This window comes from Apium graveolens, chromosome 1 (genome assembly GCF_009905375.1).
Source record: "Apium graveolens cultivar Ventura chromosome 1, ASM990537v1, whole genome shotgun sequence".
Classification (NCBI taxonomy): domain Eukaryota; kingdom Viridiplantae; phylum Streptophyta; class Magnoliopsida; order Apiales; family Apiaceae; genus Apium; species Apium graveolens.
In genome coordinates this window covers 200,567,214-200,594,698 of record NC_133647.1, presented here as the reverse complement: position 1 = coordinate 200,594,698, position 27,485 = coordinate 200,567,214, and the positions used below count along the sequence as shown (strand labels likewise).

At 36.7% G+C, this 27,485-nt stretch overlaps 4 protein-coding genes across 6 annotated transcripts; 1 reads left to right on the top strand and 3 right to left on the bottom strand.

Moving 5' to 3' along the window:
- Positions 1-2,440: 2,440 nt before the first annotated feature.
- LOC141678434 (putative receptor-like protein kinase At5g18500) lies at positions 2,441-6,044 on the top strand. 2 transcript variants are annotated; one of them, XM_074484756.1, is made up of 8 exons: positions 2,441-2,737; positions 3,300-3,970; positions 4,078-4,182; positions 4,347-4,469; positions 4,549-4,719; positions 4,806-4,935; positions 5,206-5,418; positions 5,616-6,044. In XM_074484756.1, the coding sequence occupies exons 2-8, from the start codon at positions 3,327-3,329 to the stop codon at positions 5,694-5,696; spliced, it is 1,467 nt and encodes a 488-aa protein (XP_074340857.1). In that variant the 5' UTR covers positions 2,441-2,737; positions 3,300-3,326; the 3' UTR covers positions 5,697-6,044. The 2 variants fall into 2 exon arrangements, with proteins under 2 accessions (XP_074340857.1, XP_074340865.1); XM_074484764.1 differs by lacking the exon at positions 2,441-2,737 and adding an exon at positions 2,820-2,899.
- Positions 6,045-6,431: 387 nt separating this feature from the next.
- LOC141678450 (pto-interacting protein 1-like) lies at positions 6,432-11,560 on the bottom strand. 2 transcript variants are annotated; one of them, XM_074484784.1, is made up of 8 exons: positions 11,330-11,560; positions 10,080-10,183; positions 9,549-9,799; positions 9,330-9,456; positions 8,524-8,797; positions 7,559-7,691; positions 7,388-7,474; positions 6,432-6,814 (listed from the first exon to the last, which is right to left on the bottom strand). In XM_074484784.1, the coding sequence occupies exons 2-8, from the start codon at positions 10,159-10,161 to the stop codon at positions 6,686-6,688; spliced, it is 1,083 nt and encodes a 360-aa protein (XP_074340885.1). In that variant the 5' UTR covers positions 10,162-10,183; positions 11,330-11,560; the 3' UTR covers positions 6,432-6,685. The 2 variants fall into 2 exon arrangements, with proteins under 2 accessions (XP_074340885.1, XP_074340877.1); XM_074484776.1 differs by having other exon boundaries at positions 10,080-10,219; positions 11,330-11,559.
- Positions 11,561-14,127: 2,567 nt separating this feature from the next.
- Positions 14,128-14,646, bottom strand: LOC141716889 (uncharacterized). The gene has a single exon (XM_074519055.1). It carries the CDS (start codon positions 14,644-14,646, stop codon positions 14,128-14,130), a length of 519 nt encoding a protein of 172 aa, XP_074375156.1.
- Positions 14,647-18,332: 3,686 nt separating this feature from the next.
- Positions 18,333-25,666, bottom strand: LOC141716876 (CENP-B homolog protein 2-like). The gene is made up of 3 exons (XM_074519042.1): positions 24,827-25,666; positions 24,279-24,650; positions 18,333-18,458 (listed from the first exon to the last, which is right to left on the bottom strand). The coding sequence occupies exons 1-3, from the start codon at positions 25,664-25,666 to the stop codon at positions 18,333-18,335; spliced, it is 1,338 nt and encodes a 445-aa protein (XP_074375143.1).
- Between the last annotated feature and the right edge of the window lie 1,819 nt (positions 25,667-27,485).

Sequence of the window (27,485 nt, the reverse complement as noted above, 5' to 3'; positions counted from 1 at the left end):
CCAAGGCAGTCCAACTGAATTCAAAGTTGTTATAAACAACCAAATTATTACTTGAACAAACAATTCCTTAAATAATCACGTGTCTCGAGGTTTACTTTCTTTTCTATTGCGTATTGATATACATGTATTTTTGATGTATTTTTGATGTGTGCCAAGTACACGTAATAAGCCTAAATTTCACGAGTTTCTTATATTTTTATCTATAAAATTGATATAAATGCAGTACGATTAACTGATATTTATTATTGAAGAATCAATCAAAATATAATAAGCTCACAAGAATTAGTATCTATTACGTAGTCCTTTGGCACATATTAGAATAATAGTATATAAAATATATTCATCATTTCTGCACCTAACCTACTTTGTTTGCCGTTGGTCTTGTTTTGCTATATATATTATCTTCCTAAATAATCTAAATTATAATATAAACACGGATAAACAAAAAAGTGAATTTACTAATCAATTTGGTTGTTGATATTTATTTTTATTTTACGCCAACCGACAGTAAAGGTGCCACGCGGTTGTCGGTTAACAAACAATTGTATTGCTCTGCAAATCTTGTGACAAATTTTTTATTTTGTGTTTTGTGATTTTGGCTTCTTTTTTTACAATCAAGCACATTCTATGCTTTAAACAGTTGTGATTAAAAAATTAAACAACCAATTTATTCTTAAGAAAATTATTACAAGTCAAACAATTAATTATAAAATTTTGAACATAAGGTAAATTTGAATGATCATACTTAAAGGTATTATAATTGAATATATTATACGCCATAGTTTTGGGATGAACGAAAATTTTGACTGCGAGCTTTTTTGTCATTTAAATACTTACGCGTAACATATCACGACAAGAATTCAATAATTTTTATATTTTACGAAGACTTATTATGATATTACAAATATTTAGGTAAACATTTATAATTGATGTAATTTAAATACTTACGAATAACATGTAACGACAAGAATTCAATAATTTTATGTTTAACAAGAACTTGTCATAGTATTTATTTTTTGAAATGAGGAAAAAGTTGCGTACATCTTATCCTACCCGGTCCTTGCGTTAAGCGGGATATACCGGGTATGTTTGCTTTGGTTTTGTTATAATATTTAAATATATATTTTTTTATCGTAGATAACCGCAGCCGCTACCTTCAGGCGCACTGAGTAAATCCTACGGACAGATTGCATGAACACTTAATGCTGGCATTATGATTGTTACAAATACCGAGTTGTAATAAACCAATAAAAACAAGAAGATTTGAGATTAAGAGATCTTGGTAGGGCAAAGAAGGGTCTAATCAAGATCTAACCCTGCTTTATTAAGCAAAACAAAACAATAATTTTCCAATATTTCCTTGGATTAAATTGATCGCCTTGCCTAGTTGTCTCGTCTAATTATACCCCCAAAGAAAGATCATGTACAAAAGTAATCATATAATTACCTACTCTTTTGTTCCAACTCTTTATACTCTTATTTTCTTTTACCAGCTTACTCGATAAAAATGAACTCGCATTCACGGCGATCGGCGGATCTAAAATTTTTTCCTCTTAGAAAATCGAGTATATTTTGGGACGACAATCTTACATTTTTAAATTTTTGTAAAAACATTCTAAAAAAAATAAAAAATATCAAATTTTATTTTAGAAGAGACACGTGTGTGCTGTTTGCAGTGTTCTAAAAATCGGTTTAGGCGGCACCTAGGCGCTAGGCGGTGGTAAAACGCTCCGACTTGGACCTAGGCGGCGATTTAGGCGTTTTTTCAAAAAATCGGGTCAAAATCGGGATTAGGCGGGCTAGGTGGTCAAAAATCGGTCCTTGGCGGTTTAGGCGGAAAATAATTAAATTTTTTTTTTTTTTTACGTTTTTATAATTTTAAATCATTAATTTCATAATTTCACATATATCATGTCAATTTATAATATAAAGTATTGGTAAAAAGTAACAAGTAATCTAATATATTTATATTCTCACTTAAAATATAAAAATAACATATTATAATTAATTTAAAAGTGTGAATTAAAATATAGTTAATATTGTAAACTCAATAATTAGTACATAACGCATGTCAAATGTGTAGATATTATTTAATATCATTCTAATTTCTTTTTTCAAACAAATATTTGACAGGTTGATCATTATATAATTATAAAAATTAAAGATAATATTTGTATTCTTCTGATTAATATTTCGATTAATCGGTCCGATTAATCTCCGACTTGCCAATTAATCTCTCGAAGGTATCCTCACCGCCTGGCACGTCAAGCGATTCCCGGAACACCGGCTGTTTGCGCACACATTATTCTCAGCTTATGTGATCATGACTTAAGAATTGAATTTAACTCCAAATATATTACTACGTCACCCATGAGTTTACTAATTAATCCATCCATGCCTTGAAATATATTTATATCCCACAACTTCTCACATCTCTCTATTTCATGTGCCTTCCAATTTTCCTCAAGGAGTGGGATTCAAATTTATCATTCTTTAAGTTTACTAGATCTTATAACCTGTTCTTCATTGATTTGGCAACCCTTTTGATCAATATAAAATACCCACAAATCATTTTTTTACACACCTACTTGATACTTGAAATAATTTAACAATGGAGTTGAATTTTTAAGAATGCACAGTTCATTTCATGCACATCCTTTAGTGTGAGAGTTTGGTTATTTTTTTAGTCCAAACTACAAAGGCTCAAATTTTGACTCTCACTAGTCATCACATACAGGTATATATAATATAAACATAAATATATAATGCATGTTCTGATTGTATTGTTTAATATGATACATTTCAGGAGACATTGTGTTCTGTTAGTTGTGATGATCATAAATTATTGACTTGCATCTTATGTAGTTATGTTTCTTTGTTTCATATATTTTGGCTGTTGGTAAAGAGATCTTATTTATTTTTTTTATAAATTTTTTATTGTCTTTCCAGCTAATCTTGCTTTTTGACTTTGATTTTATATGTTTGCATCTGAGGAAATTGGTAATGTGTAATGTGTAATGTGTATGTCTTAGTGATCTCTACCTGTCTCCTATAATTTTGTGCTAAGCTGTAGCCTGCAGGCAGAAGTAGACATTAAGCAATATGTACATGTTATAATGATGTCTTTTTTTCTTGCTAACAAAGAATTCAATAGTGTGTTCTTTTTTCCTATCTAGGGAGTGTTGGAAGAAATTACAAGTTTTCGATATGCTCATATGCATTGTGTGAAGTTTAGCAGTATATGCATCAAATTCATTCTTGTTGTAAGAGTTTCTTGTTGAAATTGTGTTGTGTTCTAGTCTGCAGAATTGCTGGTGTTGACAGAAATGGGAATCAGCAATGACCTGACAAAGAAAACTCCGATCTTTCATCTTCCGGTATGGGCATTGGTTGTGATTTTTGTGATAGTTCCTGTAGTCCTTTTGGTGCTTCCATTGTGTATCTCGAGGAGGAAATCCAAGAAGGCTACTAACACACTGCCGATTAGTCAGAATCAAATTGTGTCAAGTGAGTTTAAGGAGATTAGAATGGATCAAAATTCAGCAAACAATTTTGTTGCCTATGGTAGCGATTTGTCCACTTCAGAAAACAGGTACAATGGCAAAGATTCAGATAAGCTTTTGGAGCATTTGAGAGATGATCAGATTAAGAATCCTAATGTTAATAGCCGATCTGGATCTTTTAACAAGTTAGAGGATAGTGATGTTGGTTCTGAATCAGGAGAAAAAGGTTATAGAAACAATTTCAATAAACCTTCTTCACATCCGCAGCATATTTCTTCCCCTCTATCTGGACTACCCGAGTTCTCACAACTTGGTTGGGGCCATTGGTTTACGCTAAGGGATCTAGAAGTTGCAACAAATCGTTTTTCAAAAGATAATGTTGTTGGTGAAGGTGGATATGGTGTTGTTTATCAGGGCTATCTGCCTAATGGATCAGTTATAGCTGTCAAGAAGATCTTTAACAATCTGTAAGTTAGCTAGACTTCTTTCCATTGACATGTTATTTAATCCTATAATTCTTACCGGATTATATGTAGCTCAAACTGATGGTGTGATATAAAAAATTGTTCTGCAGAGGACAAGCAGAGAAGGAGTTTAAAATCGAGGTTGAGGCCATTGGCCATGTGCGGCATAAAAACCTAGTTAGACTTCTGGGATACTGCATTGAAGGCACCCAAAGGTACACCTTATATGATCAGTCTCTGGGGATCTGTTTATAGTTAAAGAATTTTTAAATAGATATCAGTCAAAAGAGATTTATTAAAGAAGTACTAAGCCTTCTGTTTCAACTTGAAATACAAGAAGCAGATAGAATACTAGTATCTTACTTCTGATCTTATCCAGGATGTTGGTCTATGAGTATGTTAACAATGGCAATTTAGAACAGTGGCTTCATGGAGCTATGCGGCAACATGGGTGCCTTACTTGGGAGGCTCGAAAGAAAGTTATACTTGGCACTGCTAAGGCGTAAGCTTATCTATATTTTCATCCTAGCTAGCTTAGATGTGGTGGGGCGTAATTTTGATTTAACACACACTTCCTGCAGGCTTGCATACTTGCATGAAGCCATTGAACCAAAAGTGGTGCATAGAGACATTAAGTCGAGCAATATACTACTAGACGATGAATTCAATGCTAAGATTTCTGATTTTGGTCTGGCCAAGTTACTAGGTGCTGGTGAGAGTCACATTACAACCAGGGTTATGGGTACTTTTGGGTAAGCAATTTTTCCAAAATCTGCCTTCATACTCATTTACACTTCTCAATTTTCAACTTCTCACTGTCTAAATGCTTCATATTCAGATATGTAGCACCAGAATACGCCAATAGTGGTCTTCTGAATGAGAAAAGTGATGTGTATAGTTTCGGGGTTGTGCTCTTGGAAGCAATCACAGGAAGAGATCCTGTGGATTATGGTCGTCCAGCAGATGAGGTATCTATTTAACACGTAATTATGAATTTTGTGAAATTACAGGATGCAATCTTGTCATATAACACCATGAATCTGCAAAATTAAAAGTTGACCATCACTCTTTAGGCAAAACTAGAGAACGCGGATTAGTTGTGTTCTAAAACTGCGTATACCATAGCAACCAATGTGATTGAAAGGATGTAGTCCTAGACTTTACAAAAATTGATTGGAATCTGGACTTTAAACACTTATCTATCCGTTTGCTAAAGTTATAATTCATGATTTATCCAGGTAAATATGGTGGACTGGCTAAAAATGATGGTTGGGAGTAGGCGATCAGAAGAAGTCATCGACCCATCAATGGAGACTAAACCATCTAGAACTGCTCTTAAACGAGCACTGTTGACTGCCTTGAGGTGTGTTGATCCAGATTCCCAAAAGAGACTAACAATGGGTGAAGTTGTTCGGATGCTTGAATCAGAGGAATATCCATTACCCCGAGAGGTTAGTTCTACACTTATTGAACTAACACAGCATTAGATTGATTATGTACTCACTAGGACACTAGGACAGCGTTGTGATGAGTTAAATAGATGGGTTTGAAACTATCATGATATGCAAAAATGTAGTAGTAACTGCAAGTCTGCAACCATTTTGATGACTTGAAAACTATGATGAATTTACACACTTCTAAAATTCAGAGTCGAAGACGTCAAAGAAATCAACCTGAAGCTATAGAGTCCGAGTCCAGAAGGGAGATCACAGACATACACAAACTATAAATCTAGACTCGAGGTCAAAGAGCTGCTTGACAAGCAGGAACTAAGTTATCAACTTCAGTTACCTATGCAAGGGGTTCCTAACATTTCTTCAAGCTTTCACAAAACTGCTTTGCACAAGGAGCAAGTACTTGTTCAAGCAAAGCCATAGATCTTCCCTTGGTGTATTCTTCTGCTTATAGTTTACGGATCGATTTATAATTATATTGTGCATAAATTATGTCATATATAGCATACCCTGGAATAGGTGGTGTGTACAGTACAGGTAATGGTGTTAGGTTTCAGTAGTCTATTTGAGAACTAAATTTCAGTCGCCTTCTTTGTGAAAATATATGAGGTTTCTTTCTTTTCTGTTGATTTCTTTACTTGTGTAGAGACAATGCCTTCTATTGTAAAGGAAAATGTAGCATTCTATAATCTCTATTTCTGTAGATGTATACATGGAATTCAATTTAGTTTTGCCTTTCTTACGCGATGATTAGTTTGTTATTATATAAATGTACAACTAGGGCAATTTCAGAAACAGAGAAACATGATAATTGCAGACTCTTCAATAAAGTTTGCATACCCTAAATCGTCAAAAACAGGGCATGCACATCTCTCGCATCAGTGAACCACAGTAGATCCGATGTAATGCATATAAAACAAATGCAATATTAGGAGATGTTAACAAAGCAGTGTAATCAGCCCTAGAATGAAACTGTATTTGGACGAACTGGGAAGATAAGCAGTTCTCTATAGAAGAAAAGAAAAAGAAAATCAATATTGATACTTTCTCGGTTCATAATTTCAAGCTTACGTGCATTACACAAGCCAAGTGCAAAAATACCTGATTATATTTAATGGCTGAAGAGAATTGAACCAATTTAGAAATTAGCCGATGACACCATATCACAGAACATATCAAAACTACAATTTTAGAATTGTAGATTAAAGATTTGGAAAGTTATCCATTAGTGATGTGATTGACTTGGAGATTGGAAAGTGATCCATTAGTGAAGTGATTGACTTGGAGTTACAGGCCGAGCATTCATCAAAGGTTGGAGAGCCTTCACTACAATACTCATATTTGGACGGAAATCAGCTTCATACTGCAAGCACAAGGCAGCAACTGCAGCCATCTTTTTCCAGCGAAATGTGCATAACAGGAAGGGAAACAACAAATGTTAAAATAATACATCAGAATTGGGATTGCAGTTATTAAACTATAAGTGAGCTCATTCTTAAAGAATAGAATGAGGGAATGCACAGATTATAAATATTTTGGTGGAAAAGAACGCACAATATTCACTATGTGGTGGTTTTCTGGGAAACAATATTCACTACGTTGTAATTCCACTGCATCTACTTAAGCTAACTCTAATCTCATTTATTTTTTAACTTTAGAACAAGTAACTATTCCTTCCTCCTACTCATATTTTCACAAACATTATTTATACAAAGTTCACATTTTTCATCTTTCTTTGTTAATAACTAAAAAAACCCGTTTCATTCTTCTATCCCAGCACTTATATTTCTTAACATTTTTTTCATTTCAGTTCCATTCCCCAACATTACAACCAGTGATGTAGCATAACGTTCTCAATTATTTCCCTTAGTGTGGCTTTCTCAGTTTTTGTGGATTTAAATGTTAACATACAGTTTTCGCCCCAAAAATGCTGTACTGTATTGCGTTTAATAACATTCTATATTACCTTGGCAACTGCCTTGGGTGGGTATTCTCCGCCAAGTCTAGTGTCCACGCATTGTTTCACTTTATCTTCGCTGAGTTTTGGAGTTGCCTAATACAACACCACATATAATAAAAAATCCACTCAAGCAGCAAAAAGATAAGTGACAATTCACGAAACTGCATTGAACATTACCCATGTCACCAAACTCTGTTGTCCTCGCGGCAGTGTGTGATCAACAGGTTTACGCCCTGTTAAGAGTTCCAATAGGACCACACCGAAACTGTACACATCGCTTTTTGAGCTAAGTTGTCCAGTCATTGCATATCTGCCACCAAATATCAGAATAATCAGACCATCTTCCAGTTCAACAAGCAGCATCACTGAAGAAATGCTTGTTCAGTTTAAAAAGTTGAACTGGCTAAGAGCAAATCCTTACACTCCAGCAACTTTGCAGGTGGTTATTTCAGTTCCAGTGGGGTCATGTCAGAGTTTGTCAATTTTACTCTTATCATACAAAATATCAAAGTGAGTAAAGGTGTTTAATGTAGATATCTCATATTCCACGTTTCCAGCGGTGTTCCACAGTACATTCTCTTACAAAGCCCTACACCTATATTTTTGTCATTGTATAATTTGCGTTTTCTGGTCACCCTGGTCTTTTAATGAAATATTTAATGACGAAGATAGAAAGTAATATAAAGGAATGCTACATTTAAGAGGACATAGGTGAGGGAAAGCTGGAAGAAACAGCTAAAGCAGACCCGTACCCTCTATAGATGGATATGTACACTTCAAACCAAAAAATGTGACTGGGCTAACTGTAACTTGAAAGCAATCAGCTAACATAATTTTCTACATGCTAATTGCTAGAGGAACCTGAATTACAAATATTCTAAATTTAGCTTCCTCAACAGAATAAGCTCTATTAGCAAAACCATCAGGCATCACTGCATCAGGCAAAGTATAACTTTGTTTCAACCTCTGTTGAATCTCGACTCTAAACTGTTCTTTTTGTTTATTTAAATATGATATAGCGATGTTGAATAAAAAAGATTTTTAAATTGGTTGACAAATGCTGCAATTTTATTCAGACAAGAATATGGGGTTTCAAAAAGAAAGAGCAAATGGAAGAAGAATGATCCCCATTAAAATCTTACTCAGGAGCGTGATAACCAAAAGTTCCAAGAACACGAGTTGAATGAAGGCGTGCTGCCATGTCAGGTGCTTGATTTGACAAGTCAAAATCAGCAATTTTAGCTACATCAGCATCAAAAAGTAAGACATTGCTGGACTTGATATCCCTGTGGATGATATGAGGCTGAGTCTTTTCGTGGAGATACTCAAGTCCTTTTGCTGCCCCCACAGCAATCTTTACTCTTTGGGGCCATGATAAAACTGGACCTTTTTGTGCACCCTTAACACCTTTTCTTCCTACATTACCAACAACGAATATTAATCGACAAGCAGTAACCCAAGGAAATGGAAAGCAGCTGAAAAGGGTCAAACAGGCCTGTACATTTTAGTCAAGAACTCAAGATATTGCTCACTTGCTCTGCTTATGTATAATTACATAAAAAAGAGAGACAACCAATTTAGATCAAACAAAAATACCAAAACAAATAATATATACAGTGCTTTAATAAGACGAACGCAACACCCTGACGCACTGTACAAGTTGACAGGTCACTGACACGCAAAAGCTATAAAAAGGTCCATTTCAATAAACTTTGACAGCATTAACTAAACTACGGAGAAGTCCTTGATGATTGTGTTTGGTACACCCGTACAAAGTTCCCAGTTCACATGCAAGTAGTTAGTACAGCTCATGAAGCAGCAAACCACATTCAGAGACCATTAAAAGTCTACATAGTTCTATGAATACTTGATAGATCAGAGAGCTACATATAAGCAGTCAAAATATTCAATTTCGAACAGTTCAGATAAAAAACATAAAAGTACGTACCATGAAGAATGTCATGAAGAGATCCATTTGAAGCATACTCATAGGCAAGGACACAGATACCACCATCCACACAGTATCCAAGTAGCTCAACAACATTATCATGTTTAAGCCGCGATGCAATAGAAACCTGTAATGACATGCAAAAAAGCACCAAAAATTATACCAAATCAGTTGATTTATGTGTCAAGCGTCGACATAGTACATTCTGATGGGACCAACCTGTGCTAGAAACTCTTGGTCTGGTTGCTTACTGGAGTCTAATTTTTTAATCGCTGCAGCCTGCCCACTTCTCAAGACACCATGATATACTCTTCCATAGGCCCCCTCACCAATTAAAGCTTTTGTGCCAAAATTATCTGTAATATCTTTCAATTCATCCACTGTGAGCTCAGGGATAGTAATAGGCTGAATGTTAGTAGTTATTATGTCCCTTGGCGCTGTTACAGTAGTACGATGACCACCGACATTTCCTACACAAAAGCGTAAGTTAGTTACTATTTCGATTAAGAAAAGGGCAGAGAATAGCAATGGCAAGTGCCATATATATGACAGCAATGTACTAGAAATAAACTACTATGCAGAAGTAACAGCAGGAATAAAATGTAACCAAAAAATGTCATGTAGTTACTGGTTTAAATGAGCCTAAAATGACACATCATTTGTTCGAATCAATGATCTTCAATGTGCAACTTTTGTTAGAACAATGTACGGTGAATTTTCTTTTAAGCCATAGTCCAACATAAGACACACCTGCTGATTGATTTGGCTTATAAGGTCGAGTAGCAGCAGCCTTTGGTACATTATCCTCCGTGCAACAGCCAAAGCAACTCATTACGTCTTTACCTTGCCACTGACTGGAAATGAAAAATGAAATGCCTTAATTCCTAGAACTGCAAGAAATGATCATAATCAGAAGTATGACACACTTTATCACCCAGAAATGCCACAATGCGTCACAAATTTCCAACGAACCTAATTAGAAATTTTCCAGAAAACCACATGGATATAAACTTCCAACCATTTAAGAAATAATTGGCAAAAAAAATAAAAGAGAACAAAAAGTAGACAATCTAATATATGTAAAGGTGTGCAATGCATATCCTGTGCTAGTAAGAAGATAGCTGCATTGAATCACAAACAAAAAGATTAGAATAGATTTTATGCAAGCATAGATGTAACACGATTTTTAGATATGCAATTATTCCACGCATGTCATTATGTCAAATCGTCAATACATATAGTAGAAACACTCCAAATCATGATAGATAAACTAAAACTAATACACTTATCTACAAAAGCCAAGTGATTGCTGATATAATTGCATTTAGTCAAGATATAACAATTGTAGTACCAAGATAAATCCAAATTTAGTCGACATACTTGGAAAACAAAACAAAAAAACGCATTCCACATTGGCATGAATGACATCATATTCACATATAAATTACCATATCACACACTCAAGAAATCAAGTTTCAGCTACCATTATCATCCATTTATATCCTTAAAAAGTGTATTTTACACTAGCTCTACACTAGCCCACGAAATCGATAAAAATCTGTTCTTTTTGTGCCAAATATTAGATTTTTTTTTACTAAACATAGACAATATTAGTGATTTGGTAAAGTACCTATACAGCATATAACAACAGTACAACACAAACATCATATCAAACATAAATACTCATAAACATCACTTTACAAAATCAATAATCAATAAGCCCACAATTCAATTCTTCACTTTTTCAAGAACATCAGATCAACCTATAATTGAAGATATTAAATTTAAACTAAACCACCAAAATTCTCTCTTTTCATAATACTTTTTAATCATCTAAACTCCAATTATTCAAGCAGACACCACAAGAATTGAAAATAAAAAAGACCCATGATTTACAACAGTTGAATAATCATAAAAAAAATCAAATTTTTCTCAAGGGTATCAAGAAACAAAGAAAAAAAATAATAAAAAAGATAAAAGTTGGCATAAAAAAAACTAACCTTTAATATTATGTTGTATGTGACTGTTGATCAGCTTAGAACATGGTACTTAAAAAGGTGAGGATTTTATGTTGTAAAGTGTTTGAGCAGGTTGTGTAATAACAAGCAAATGAATGGAAGGTAGACAGAGAGATACAACAAGTGTTGTGTTGTGTCTAAAAATGCAGTGACGGCAATAATGTCTGATTGTATGTATTGTATCTCTCTTGACCTTTGACTTGGTAAGAAGTTTGTCACAGAATAATCAGAAGGATACATTAGTATATTTTCTTTTCTTTATTTATTTAAGACCATTTGTCAAATGGAAAGGCTTGCTTAATTGCAGCCTATGTCGATATACATGAATCTTTTGATAAGAGGAGGGCTAGATATTCAAATATTTTTTCCTAATTTTTATTAAATAATATAATTTATACATGCTTAATTTTGATTTTTATGTGTATATTAATATATACGGGATCCTATATTATTATTAGAAAAATTATCAATTATTTATATAACACATTAGATTTGTGAAAATTTTTGAGGAAAAATATAAAATTTCTAACATTTTCCTTTGTGTAATCACGAAATCGACAAGTACTCACGTCTAAATGTATAGTTGGTAACTTATAACGTTTTTATTTAACAATAATAAAATAAGATATAATTAATTGTGATGCGTACTCAAATTAAAAAATTTAGGCGACGAGAAAATATTTGGTAACTTAAGGTATATGGCACTACTTGTTTATAAATAAAATTTTAAATTAAGTTAAAATTATTTAAAATTTAAAATTTTATTATTTTTCAAATTTTATTATTTAAATTTAGGTAAATAAAAATTTGATATGAGGGGTAATCAAATCATTTTCTTGGTTTATCGAATTACAAATCAGATCATCTTTTGGATCGATCTCGTAAATTCACTCTCATTATAAAATAATATCTGAATAATCTAACTGTTTTTCTTTTGTAATTTGTTCTGATTTTTTTATGAATTAATAAAATCTTGTTATAATTGTGATGATTTAGGACAATGTATGATTTCTTATTTTGTCAAATACTAATACATATCATTTTAATTAATAATAAAAAATAACAATACTTCATATCATTTTTCGCGAGTCTACATTTTCCCTAGAGTGAAAAAAAATAAACATTTGGGCTATTAAAGGCTGAACAATTTAAGCCCATCAGATAAGAGGGGGTCACATTTATTTTAAGACTCTACGGCCCAAGCTTCCAGTGATGTATAATACTAGCTGAAGCTCTCTTTTATTAGAATTTTGGGCCTTTCAGATAAGAAGAATCTCTCCGGCCCACATCGGGTCACTTAGCCCATTACTTGTTCAACCTTTTCATTCGTGGAGTATAATTAGATTTTTGTTTGAGAACCCGTGACCGTGAGGACAACTTCGACATAGAAAATAAACATTATAACAACTACTTTGTCCCATTTTGATTATTTTTTATTTTTTCTCACTTAAATTGAGGTGTTAAAATAATTATTGCTACATAATAAAATCAAAGCTTTAATTTGATATAAAAAGTAAATTGGTTTATCAAGTATAAGTAATGTTTTTTGTCGGCTTAAAAACTTTCTTCTAATTTAAAATTAAATATTTAAACATATAATATAAAAAGAAAACTTTAAAAACAAATTATGAAATTACTAGATAAGAGTTTGCGCATAAACTTAACCTATACTCCCACCAGATTCTTTACATACTTTTACCTCATTTTTGACACACATTTTAAGACTATTATAAAATATAGTTCTATATTTTTTTTAAAAAAAATTCTTATTCTGTATAAAAGGTTAAACATTATATTTTTATTTAAAAAAAATATTTAAAATTATTTAGCAAACTATATTTTACGGAAGAGCCGATCCCGCCCTCCAATATAAACAACTCACTCGAAGAGTTTGAGTGAGAGAGTATTCACTATTCAGTGACTTAATTTCAAAATAAAAAATTGACCAAATGTTAATCTACTTTCCAAACCCAAACCGAATCAAATTTATCTTTCAAAATCCTATACCCACTGGGATTACAATTTACAACCCCATGTCGCCTCCTATAAATATACCCCTTACCCTCATCACATTAACCATATACATCGTCTACATAAATGTTACGCCCAGATTCGTTCGGGTGTTTGAACATACTTCAGCTTCCTTTAAGGTGACTTCGGCTAATACCTGAAAGTGAAGAGAATGTGAGGGTTTGTACCCCGATTCACCTCTGGTGTGAGAATAAGAATCTGGTTCTAGAAGTGGGTAAAGAATACAAGAAAAACAGAGTGTTTGAGAGAATCTGTGTGTGTTTTGTCTTATTTCTCAAGGGGTTTTATACCCAATTCCGCCATGATTGCTCATCCGTTACTCACCATTAAGGCGGGAGTGAAAAGGGGGCGTTATGTCCCTTCTGTATTCCAACGTTCAGGGAGAAGATGGGCCTCGGCCTGAGGCTCTTCGTGGGCCTTCGACTTATGGGCCTGGTGGGCCTTCGGCCCAATAGCTGGATCGTCCGATGGACCTTCACCCAGTGGGCCTTATCTGGCCCAATAGCCAGATGCTCGCCGCAAATTCCTTCATGCACTGCCTCAAGAGCTTGACGTTGTTCTTCGATGTTTAGATATCTCAGGAGGGGCTGACTGACTGATCGGCGATACATCCGCCCATTAATGATTGTGTAGCTCGACGCTTTGTACTTTATCTTTAGCGCCTCCCTTCGGTCCGGAGGTAGGATACCCTTCTCCAGAAAGTTCCTTAGGGGAGTCATCCAATTGTTCCCCTGATGAATCTCCAGACATTATTTCTTCTCGATTGAAGGCGTCTTGGCTTCGGCGAGGTAGATGGAACCAGTTAGGTTATGTGTCTCAGCCGAGGCTAGCCTGGAAAGGGCATCTGCCCATTCATTGTTCTCCCTTCCAGTTTGACTTAGCTCAAAAGTTTCAAATGACAGAGAAGCATCTTTTACCTTGGTGGCGTAAGCTTTCGTTCGGGGGTCTCTCTGCTCATATTCCCCAGAGATGTGCTTTACAACCAGCATAGAGTCGCTGAAGGCCCTGAGGTGCTTCGCCTCCAGGCTTCGAGCCAGCTCCATCCCTGCGAGGAGTGCTTCGTACTCTGCTTCATTGTTCGTATAAGGAAAGTCGAATCTTATAGCCTGGCATATCTCGAACCCTTCGGGGCAGGAGAGAATTAAGCCAGCCCCACATTTTTTCCAAGCTACCGACCCATCTACAAATAGTTTCCATTTTCCGGGGGTCCGAATGAGCTGTTCGCTGGGCGCGAGATCCTGCGGCCCCGAGAACGTGCACTCGACCATAAAGTCAGCCAGAGCTTGGGCCTTGATCGCCGTTCTGGGGACATACTCAAGATCAAATTCCCCAAGTTGATGGACCAGGCTACTACCCTCCCCGAGGCTTCGGGCCTTGTCAAAATCTTCTTCAAGGGTTGACTAATGACAACCTGAATCGTTCGGCTCTGGAAGTAATGTCACAATTTTCGGGAGGCCATGACCAACCCATATGCAAATTTTTCGGCATTGGGGTACCTCGTCTCCGCATCCTTGAGAATATGTGACACGTAGAACACAGAGTGTTGATTGCCTTTATAATTTTTCACAAGCACTGCCCCTAAGGTTCTGTCGGACACAGCTAGGTAAAGCTAGAGAGTTTCCTTCGGGCCAGGCCGCATCAAGAGTGGTGCCTAAGTTAAGTATTTTTTCACTTCCTCGAGCGCCCTTTGACACTCGGGCCCCCACTCAAAATTCTTAGATCCCTTAAGCACGACGAAGAAGGGGAGTGCCTTTTCGGCTGATCGGGAGACGAAACACCGAAGGGCGGTGAGTCGGTCGGTCAGCTTCTGGATGTCTCTGATGCATTTAGGGGCTTCCATATTAATAACTTCTTTGATTTTTTCAGGGTTCGCCTCTATCCCCCGAGCGCTGACCATATAGCCGAGGAACTTACCGCTGGAGACTCCGAAGGTACATTTGTTCGGATTGATACTCATGTTATTTCTCCGGAGCATCTCGAAGCACTCTTTCAAGTCTTCAGCATGATCTTGGAGTAATGATTTTACAATCATGTCATCCACATATGCTTCCATATTCCGGCCGATCTGTTCTTTAAAGACCTTGTTTACCATTCGCTGGAATGTGGCTCCAGCGTTCTTCAGTCCGAAGGGCATCTTAATATAAGCATAAGTCCCCTTCGGAGTTTTGAATGCTGTCTTGGGAACATCCTTGTCATTCATAACAATTTGATGATAGCCAGAAAAAGCATAAAAAAAACTAAGTACCTCGTAACCTGCCGTAGCGTCTATCAGCTGGTCGATGCTGGGCAAGGGGTAGTGGTCCTTCAGACATGCCTTATTGAGGTCCGTATAATCCACGCACATCCCCCACTTCCTATTTGACTTCTTGACAATCACCACATTGGCTAGCCAGTCGGGGTATTCAATTTCCTCGATGAACTTGGCTTCCAATAGTTTTTCTACTTCGGCTTCGATAACCTTCTGTCGTTCGACTGCAAATGTCCTCTTCTTCTGCTTCACCGGTTTGGCCTCAGGCTGCACATTCAAGCAGTGCTTAGCCATCTTGGGATCCAACCCGGACATATCCTCTGGCCCCCAGGCAAACACATCATGGTATTGCCGAATGACAGCTACTACCTTTTCCTTCAGATCTGCCCCCATGTTTTTCCCAATCCGAACCATTTTTCCCGAATGGCCTGCGCACAATTCTACCTCTTCGGTTTTTGCCGCGGGTTCGATGATCGGGCTCAAGAGATCCGCTCCAAACTTTTCCAACTCGATATTCAATGTTTCCCGGCTTCCACTGGGCTCGGCTTCGGCCCGCTTTCTCTTTCCCGTTTCGTCCGGCCCTTCGTATTCCTGATCCTTCTCCAGGTCTTCAAGCATTATGATTCTAGCGATTTTTTGATCGCCCCTCATTTCTCCTACCCCTCTTTCGGTTGGAAACTTGAGTTTAAGATGGGGTATAGACTCCACCGCTTCGAAGGTCGACAGAAAGGGTCTTCCGAATATGGCATTGTATGGGCTCTCTATCTGAATCACATAGAACTTTACCGGCTTCTCAACAACATATGACAATTTGCCCAGGAGGACAGGGAGCGTGATTGTTCCCTCAAACTCAATAGGATGTCCTCCAATAGCGTAAAGGGGAGCCTCATTGCAGGGTTTTAACTGCTCTCCGGCCAAGTTCATCTTGCAGTAGGTTTTGTGGAACAGTATGTTGGCCGAACTCCCAGTATCTACCATCACCTTCCATATTTTATTCTTCCTGATGATAGGATTTATAATAAGGGGGTCCTCGTGCGGGCGAATGACATCCTCATAGTCTTTAGTGCTGAAGGTCATGGGCATATGGGGTTTCGCCTGACCGAACTGATAGAGATTGTACACTTGTCGGGCGTATTTTTTCTTGGCTGTCTTGCTATCCTTGTCTAGGATGCTGCCCTCAGATATAGTTTTTACTTCGCCCCTTATCCTATCCCTTCGTTCTGGATCCTTGGCCTCTGCCTCCTCTTCTTGATTTTCCTTCGGCTCAAGTCGGTCTCTCAGATCTCGGACGAACTGATTAAGTTCGCCGTCTTTGATCATACGCTCAATGAGCTTTTTGAGGTGATAGCACTCATCGGTGTTATGCCCCTTGTCCCTGTGATAATCGCAGTATTTGTCAGGATTCTTCTTATGGTTTGTGACCTTCATTTAGCCGGGCGGACAAATCCTGGTTTGCCCTTAATTTCATGGAGAATCTTGGAGATCGGCGCATTCAAAGGGGTGAACACCGCCGAATATCTATCTCATCGCCGTTCGGCCCCTCGATCCATTTCCTTTCTTCCTTCTTTCCTACCATCCCTTCGGTCGGAGCCTGATCTTGAGCCTTCGTATCTGTCAGCTCGCTTCGATCAGTCATCCCTTCGGGAATCCTTATACCCCCCAATACTCTCCATTTTTCAGCGAATGTTCTCACCCCTCACATATATATCGTTCAGGGACCGAGGGGAAAATTTTAAAGAGATGAACGAAGCTTTTTACCTTTATAGGGGTCCAACCCCGCCGTCAAGAAGCCCATTGCTTTGACCTTGTCCAGGTTAGTAACCATCCTAGCTTCCTCCATAAACTGAGCGAGATAATCCCCCAACTCCTCGTTCGCCCTCTGTCTACAGTGGACCAGGGTTTCAGTGTCCTTCGCCTTTCGGCACAGGTGAGAGTAGTACTTCAGAAATTTTCTCTTCAGTTACTTGTAGGATCCAATGGACCTAGGCTTAAGGGATTTGTACCACATCGAAGCTGACCCCTTCAGATAGGTCTTGAACATTTTGCACAACATGATATCATTGTGACCCATTCCAATCATCAGCAACTCATACTTTTTGCAGTGGTCTTCAGGGTCTCCCTTCCCGCTGAACTCACTCATCTTAGGGAATTGCCTTTCTTCGCCCGGTGGGGGTCGATACTGCTCAATTTCTTGGGTCACGACCGGTTCTCTGTCGGCCCTCCTATCGCTGAACAAGGCCTTCTGTAGTCGAGTGAGCCTGAGGCGGGATCCGTTGGGCTCCTCGTCCGAATCAGATGAGAAGGGTTTCTTCGTCCTCTTCCTTCGGGGATGCGAATCAGAGTCAGACTCATCTTCTTCGTCATACACCCTTCGATCTCTCCTATCCTAATTCGTTCTTCCCTGCGCGTCGACCTGCATTACTTCACGTAGGGTCTTTTCTTGCAGTTCAATTTCTTCCCTTTGAAGCTACAGGGCCTTCAATCGTAACGCATCAGCCTCTCTTCGATTCGTGCGGGCTTCTGCTTCCTTTTCTGCTTGATCAGTTTTGGCCTTGCCCTTCTCCGCGGCTTTTTCTGCCCGAATCTTTAGGAGGAAGGCCTCTTCATCAGGGGTCAATGTGATGACTCCATCTTCATCCACTAGGGTGGAGGGTTGTCCCTTGTCAGAAAAACCAGGTGGCGGTGAATGCTCATGAATTATTTCTGTCATGCTCTCGTTATCTCGGCTCGTAACTCTCGTAGTTTCCCACAGACGGTGCCAAATGTTACGCCCAAATTCCTTCGGGTGTTTGAACAAGATTTGGCTTCCTTTATGGTGGCTTCGGCTAATACCTGAAAGTGAAGAGAATGTGAGCGTTTGTACCCCCGATTCACCTCCGATGTGAGAATAAGAATCTGGTTGTAGAAGTGAGTAAAGAATACATGAAAAGCAGAGTGTTTGAGAGAATCTGTGTGTGTTTTGTCTTACTTCTCAAGGGGTTTTATACCCAATTCCGTCATGATTGCTTATCCGTTACTCACCATTAAGGCGGGAGTGAAAATGGGGCGTTATGTACCTTCCGTATTCCAACATTCAGGGAGAAGATGGGCCTCGGCCTGAGGCTCTTCGTGGGCCTTCGGCTTATGGGCCTGGTGGACCTTCGGCCCAATAGCTGGATCGTCCGATGGGCCTTCACTCAGTGGGCCTTATTGAGCCCATAGTCAACAGTAAATATTTCTTGTGATAAAATAATAATGGTGTTTCAAAGGGGTGACAAAGTTGAGGTATCAATCAAACAAGACGTTTCGTAGGATCCTACTACGAAGCAGTGGTGATCAAAGAAGTGGCAAGCAGGGAGTACCAAGTAATGTATAAAAATCTGGTCGACGAGTTGTCGAAAGTGCCATTGTTGGAGCATGTCAAGGAAGAGGAGCTTCGTCCGGCGCCACCTAAGGTTCCAGCAATGAGGTTTGGTTTAGGAGAGGTGGTTGATGCATTCGACAGAGATGGATGGTGGGCTGGTGGTGTTGTTTCTCAACATTCTCCGGCCACTTACGAGGTTTATTTTGATCTGTATCCGAATTATAAGTGTGTATACCCAGCAAGCAGTTTGCGAGTTCATCAAGATTGGATTAATCACAAGTACTTCGTTTCCTTTTTATTCAACTAGTGAAATTTTTTATCCTGGTGTAGTAAGATGTAAACATATATCTGATATATCCAATGCGACTATAAATTATGTCATTGTTAGTAGTAGTATATTGACAACAAAAACTTAAAGTTATTTTTACTAATTTTTGTTGTTGTTTTAAGATGTTTTCGTGGATTGTGTTATTGATTTGTGTGTTTCGTATGGATCGAAATACTTGTACTTAACAATATTCCAACCCTCTGCTTCTACGTAAATCGGGACTAGGAAGATAAGGTAAAATCAAAAGATAATAGGTCATTTTTGATGTGGTCCATATTAAATAAAACTGTTTCGAGACCTCTAAACAGAGTATTACAAAAAACAGCATACTAATGTCGGGAGTGTTTTACCTAAACAAAGGACCGTAAGAAATTTTATTACAAGTATTTTTTTTAAAAAAAATAATACACCGGTAAGCAAAAGACAATTCAAAAAATACAATTGTGCCCGTTTGAGAAATCTTAACATAATTAACTTACGACTTAAAATAAATAAATGAATTATAAGTGATAAGTACAGTAGAACCTCGATAAATGAATGTTCGATAAATGAATAACCTCGTCTAATGAATAAATTTCTTCGGTCCCAACTTGGTCCAATGGGCTTAACGAATAATTTCGCTTAATGCATTAACGAATAAATACAAATGAAGTCTTTATAGGCCCTATGTAAATATAAATGAATAATCATTATATTTCAAATAATATATTTTTATTTATATAGTATATCATGAATACATTTCATTCAATGACTAATTTTCAAACACATTAATAAGTCATATTTTTTCGAAAAATGCCTCCAAAGTTGATTGTTTCTTTCCTCCCCCAAAATGTATCTGATCCTTGATTTTGTGTAAAGCATGCACCACTTCTGGAATATTTTGATCATGTTGCAGCATGTAGTTTTTTATAGTGACAATAGCTGTAATAACCCCCAAAATTTTCAACTTTTTGTAACCCTTGTGAATAGTGTTTTTGCTGAATGAGAAAACTTTTCATGCCACACTATGTAGGGGTTCTGTTATTGATCTTCTGGGATATTATTAGTACTCTATATGGTATATAAGTGTATGTAACGATCGTCAGAATCCAATTTCCGAACACTTGGATTTTTCCCGGAAATCCACTAGATACGGAAAGGATTGAGTATAAGGTAACATGATAAAAAGGATTTAAATTAAAGGATTATAATAGAGGATCATAAAAAGGAATATAATGTATTGAGAAAGGTTAAGGGAACCTAAGTAATAAGATCCTGGGTATGATCCTTCAAACGATAAACGAGAACGAAAGTTAAGCGAACCGTATAACAGATCAGCGGTCATTAGGCAAACGATTAAGAAGTTAAGCAAAGGGATTAGAGGGAGTGATGTCACCCAACCAATGAGAGGAGGACAAGGAGGGAAAGATGACATCACAACATGACATAGGCATGACATGGGAAGGAAGGAGGTGTGGTTGAATGAGAACCACACAAATTCAAGGGCAACAAGGTAATTGACTAAATCAAACACAAAAACAAGTCAACCAAGCCAAGCAAAATCATTTTTCATCAAAATCAAAAAGAACCAAGGCTTTGTTCTTGAGAGCTCTCGGCTTTTTACTATTCAAAAGGCAAGGAAATTCAAAAATCAAAGATCCAAGCTTCCTAAATTGGTGAGTTAATTCCCTAATCATCTTCATGCTTAGTTAGGGCTATATCATGAGTTTAAGCCATCAATTCCTTCTCCATCTTCTTCATTTAATCAAAGAAGAAGACTATGAATAGTGTTTTCAAGTTTTTAACTTAAATTTTTTCTTGTTTTCCTTGAAGATCCAAGCATTCCTAAGACTTCTCAAAGCTTCTTAAGGCTTCCTAGCTCCTCCCACCACTTCAAGGAAGGTATATCATATCCAAACCCTAGATTCCTATGTATTATAAGATGATTTTGATTAGTAGGGTGATATTGTAGCTTGATGTTGTGATTTAGAGTTTGGGATTTGAAATGGTATTGAATTGGAATGGTAAATGTTGTTGTTTTGATTAAAAGAACTTAAGAATGGTTAAAGTTAAGCTTAGGCATAAGTATGAATGTTAAAATTGAATTGGTTGGGGTTGTTATGATGTGATAAGGATGGATGTTGGTTGTATGTTGGATTTGAGGTTGAATTGGGTTGGTTTTGAATGGGTTTAAATTGGGAAATCGCGTAAACATAGCCGTCGTAACGTCCGATTTTCTTTAGACTGTTTTTGTGCATAACATTAGGACCCGAGAATCCCCTGCTAGATTATGACCATTGCCATGTTTAGATAGCTCATGTTACGAGCTTCGTTTTGATATGTGGTTCGTTCGATTCCGATGCACGGTTTAGGAGAAACGACCGTTTCAAGTAACGGCGTTTCGCGAACGAAACTTTTCCCCTCGCCTTACTTTGAAACAAAGGTTAAAGACCAAAAAGGGTTAATTAATGCATGAAACATTTATGGTAAGTGTGTTAGGCATTTGGTAAGACACTCGCGAAGGAATCGCCTTAAAACTCATAAAGGTTAAATTATTAAAAATGGTGGAGCCGAGGGTACCCGAGTGACTTAAGCGAGTCAGTAAGCGCAAAACAAGCGTTAGAGTCTAAGTTAGTTAAAGTATAGATTTACAAGTGACTTTGGTTTAATTCCAACTTACTTGTTGTTTATAGGTTACCAGACTCGTCCCGAGCCTTTTATCACCCCAAGTCGCTCAGGCAAGTTTTCTACCTGTTATAACTGTTGTGGTGATGAGTATATGTATTTGCATTATCTTGCGATAGATGCATGTTGGTTAATTAGCAAATGTTGTTATATATTGAAGCATGTTGCTATGGTATATATATATGCATGCCTGTTTCGTATTCTTTCCATATATGATTGTTGATAATACCTATGCTAGAGGATAGCGGTAATTTGCATATACCCTTAGTATAGGGACCCAAAGGTGGAAATATTTTCTAAAACCGGGAGTCGAGGATCCCGAGTAGATTTTGTATATATGGATATAAATATATATATATATATACTTATATATATATATATGGTCATAGTTTTCAAAACTATTAATCGAATAAGGTTTATTCGATAACTTTAACTTTATTTTATTATTGAATATTATTTCGACTATTATTCGAAGGCGTATGACTCCTTTATATTAAATGAATATTATTTGAATATTCAATTGAGGATGTATGACTCACTTTATTTTATTTAATGAATATTACTTGAATATTCCTCCGAGGACTTATGACTCCTTTTATTTTATTATCTGAATATTATTTGAATATTCATTCGAGGGCTTATGACTCGGTTTATATTATTTAATGAATATTTTTGAATATTCATTTGAGGATCTATGACTCCGATTATTGGCTGAGATTTGTTCTTTATTTTATTAAAGAATAAGGTGTAAATAATCAAACTTATTTTCGATTATTCAAATAAAGATAGTACTTTCATATAAGTATATCTTTGGTTATTTAATACTCGTTTCAAGTATAAGTTTTAATACTTCTACTTCAATTATTTTTATAAAGATTATTCTTTACGGGAATATTATTTAAATAATAATATTCAGTCATTTTCTAAATATTCTGGGGACTGATTTACTTCATTAAATCAGCTTTACTCCAAACACTATATAAAGTGTTTTCGAGTCTTCAAAATAATTTTTAAAAGTTAGAGCGGATCTCAAAACTCATTTTATATTTAAGATCTTCCTTTTTAAGGGGATTTAAATACTCGCTCAAAACCTGAGGGATCCGGCTCTGTGGTGTATTTTATATTCGCAACACGGTTGCAGTTTTGGTAAATGACTTGATTACTTACCCAACGTTCGGGAAGTAAGTCCATCTATTGAGTCGGCATAAGCAACATGGGCTCAGTGGGCGTCCATAATAGTGTAAGTGGCTCAGTGGGAGTCCATCAAATGCATAAGTGGCTGAGTGGCAGTCCAGCATAAGGTCCTATTGAGACCAGGGTGATGACCAGTGGGGAATTCGTCCATCTACTAGTAGAAAAAGTTTCTTATGGGTATCTTTGCCTGATCAGCAAGATATCTGGTTTATGCCAAATTCTTTTCCTTTCCAAATTTATTGGATATTTCAAACTCTGTTCATACTTTACATGACAGAGGTTTTCAGGAAATTGTATAAAGAAGATGTATATGTGGATATATATATATATATATATATATATATATCAGAACTTAATGAAGTATATCATGACTTCATTTCCTTTAATAATATTTCAAAGATTTAATCTATTCAAATCTTGTCTTGTAGTCTCATCTATGTGATGAACTGTTGAAAACTCTTAATACTTTGAATAGTGGTAGTTTAAGTAGCTTTATAAATGATATAAGTATAGTGAAGTATTTGGTAACTTCATCCCTTGTTTTTACTTATATCTAGTAAGTAATTATCTTACACTTGGTAAAAGATTTTAGTAAGTATCCATTTAGATACTTATATTATTGTTATCACTATGTATTATCTTGCGAGCTGTAAGGCTCACTCTTGCTTTATTTCTTCATCACACAACAATAGTTAGGAAAGATGGCCAGACTCCAGCAGACCCAGCGCAAGCGCGTGGGAAGCGTCCCGCATCTTCCCGATGATGTTGTAGCTGCTATAGCTGCAGAGGTAGATCTATTGTAGATCAGACCATCTACTTTTGAGAATCAATTATGTATAATTATAACTTGTGGCAGATAATGGCAATTAACTGTAAATTTATCAAGTAATCATTTTGGGTTGTAATAACTTTTAAATTGTGGATTCAAAGACTTGTACTTATTTCTATTTCATCTCTGAGACTATAACGGGTTGTGGTGTGTGTTAGTGTGGGGTCACATCATAAGGTTATTATTATTAATTAAGTGAAGTGATATTGTGGAAAGAAAGACCGTGACGACCCGGATCCCCGACCCCGGATCTGGGGGTGTTACAATAGCTTGAAAAGCTTCTCTTGAGGATACTTGTGGTATAGTGATGCTATCATCGGGTTCGGGATCATTTGCCTCATCATTTAGTACAGCTTCAATGATTTCTTCGTCCGTAGGAGAATCCATAACCACATTATTCTCTTCATGATAGTTCAGAAGATGTTCAACATTTATCACATTTCTATAGTTCAATTTCGAAAGGAGTTTAGTTAAATCTTGGATCTCTTGTTCTAGCTGACCATCTTCTACTTCAGGAACATCAACTTCTTCTGATCGAATTTTACAGTGGCGAAAACAGTTTGCTATTGTTTTTGTTCTCACATCAAAACTCCAAGCCATGGTAGCAAAATTAATAGCATCCAAAATATTTATATTTTCAAGATTTGGTGAGTCAGCCTCAAGCATCTGCAAAATGCTAGAATATAATTGACGTCGATAATGAACTTTGAATGCTCTAATAATCCCGGCATCACATGGTTGAATTTTAGAAGTTGTGTTAGGGGGCAAAAAAATATAACTCCACATCTCAAGCCTTCAACAATCTTTGGATTTGTCGGACAATTGTCTACTAGCAAGAGAACCTTTCTACCATTCATTCTCTTGTCAAACCAATGACAATATTCTTGAAAAAGCAAACCAGTCATCCAAGCTTTCTTATTAAATTGATACTCGCAATTAAGATTATTCATATTCACATTCTTAAAGCATTTAGGTTTTGCATACTTACCAATAACCCAAAGAGGCACTTTATCAGACCCGTCACCGTTACAGCAAACAGCAGTAGTGATTCTCTCCTTATCTTTCTTCCGCCCTTCAAGTTGCTTCGTGGCAAGTGAATGGTCAGCCTCCAACCGATAAAACAATCTGATTTCATCCATATTATATATATCTTTAAGGTTGAATTGGTCTAGTTTTGACCGTATCTCGGGTAAAGCATTTGCAATATCCTCCTTGTTAACTGAACCACTCTCACCAAATCGTCGGTAAGACTTGATTGAATATCTTGCCTTAAAACGTTCGAGCCATCCACTAGAAAAGCTAAATTCTGAGTTTGTTTCTCCATACATTTTCTGCATAAACTCTTTTGCTTTACCCTGGATCATTTCTCCTGACATATTCACCTTCTCTTGTCTTTGAAGAAACCATTCATATAAAGCTTTCTCTAGTTCAGGATATTTAGCTGACTTGTGCCTCTTAACATTGCTATATTTCATCTCATCAGACAAATATTCCGACGATCTTTTGAGAGTATTTGATATTGTGGTTTGGCTAGTAACCAAATCAAAATTTTCTTTCACCCATTCTTGCATATCTTTTTGGCTAATACTTGGATGCTCCTTCTTATGCTCACACATGGATCTCCTTATCTGATCTGTTAAAGTAATTTTTGTTACTGGTTTTGCTTGCTCGTTGGAAGCCATTATAGTAGATTGAACACCAAAATAGTAATATAATTGTGTTATAAAGAAACAGTGAGAATTTAGAATTATATATAACTTGGTATGAGGTATTGAGTAGACATCTTAATTCTAACTATCATGCATGTACACAGTAGTCTCAATACATGGTACGGTGCACTTTATCTACTCCATGCATGCATATACAACTAATCTAGAATTCTAAAAATATGAATGTAATTAAAGTTTGCATAAAAGTTATAACTACCAGGTACATTTGAACTTAATATATACAAAATGATATAATTATAAAAAAAAGTCTAAAAATATCATCTAAATGAATTATTATTCATTTATCGATAAATAAATATTATATTCATTAATCGATAAATAAATAATCTCGCCAAATGAATATTTTTTTTTGGTCCCAAAGGTATTCATTTATCGAGGTTCTACTGTATAAGAATATTTATAAGTTAAATAAGTGTTTGGATAATTTTACTTATAAGTTAGAATTTTTCTTCTTAAATGGACTAAAATAAATAATTATTAAATATAATTATCTTAATTTTTGAATTTTAAATTGGATTAACATATAAAAATATATATGTTAAAACTGATGTTAATAAATTAGCGAAAAATTAAAATAATTTGAGAAAAAGTACGTCGTTAAGCTTATAAGTTATATATTCAAGTTTTAAGTTGGGTCGACAAACACTTGCACATAAGGACTTATAAGCATAAGTAAACAGGCCCAATAACAATATACTAAGAATAGTCAGGGAGTATCTGATGAAGTTCAAACTCTGTTCCTGAAATTAAGACTTTGTTTTAAGCTTTCTCTTGAGGGGCTATACCACTTTATGCATATAGTCGTTTGCAGTTATTGTTTAAGTATCTTAAAATCTTGAAAGACTCGAATCTGCGTGATAGGGTATAAGAGACCCGACTAGGATTCAACCTGGATCTAAAGGATACCAGGCTCGATCGATGAACTGAGAGGTGAGACCCCCCTCTCCCAAGACAATCAAATGGAGAGACCAGTCCCGGGTCCATCGCATGACCTGGATCCGGATCTAACCCGGGACCCGGACCTCCTGCCTACCCGGATCCGGTTAAGGGCTAAGACCACCATAAGGGGGTCCCAGCAAACACATGCGCACCCCGCAACCCGCCAATAAAGGGTACGTGGGCACATGACTGTGACAGCTATCAACAACCAACACACCAGACAAGCATGGCGCGTGTCAGAAGGCCGTTAGGACACCCTGAAGGCGGTCCTCCCCTGGACATGTGTAAGCAATCCACCCAAGCCAGACGTCCTCTACTCCCAAGATCCAACGACCCTGATTTAGAGGTAACAACCCCTAAACCTTACCTTTGGGCTATATATACCCCCAAGGCTGAAGCGTTTAGAAAATATTCACTGTTGCACACTCACTCTCTCTCTCATATCCATACACACACAGCAACCTTTCCATTACATATATACATCTCCATCTTCTCCAAAACCCTGTTCTTATTCTTACACCGGAGGCGCCGTGGGAGCCAAACCCCCCTTCCGGTGTTGTTTTGCAGGCGTCCAACCAGAAGCTACACCACATTCACGCACGGAAGGTCCAGGAACAGCGTCGGACGGAGCCGCCCGCTCATCGGAGTTATCACTGCGTATTCACAAGTATGAAAAAACTGCATCCAAAGAATTATTAGTAAATAACAGGTACATATTGTAATTTAAAATAATAATTAAACTACTTTCAAATTTATACTAGGGTTATCAAGATGATTCTCAGATTTTGATAACTGGAGTGGTCTAACTTGTTATATCATGTGAATGAATGGA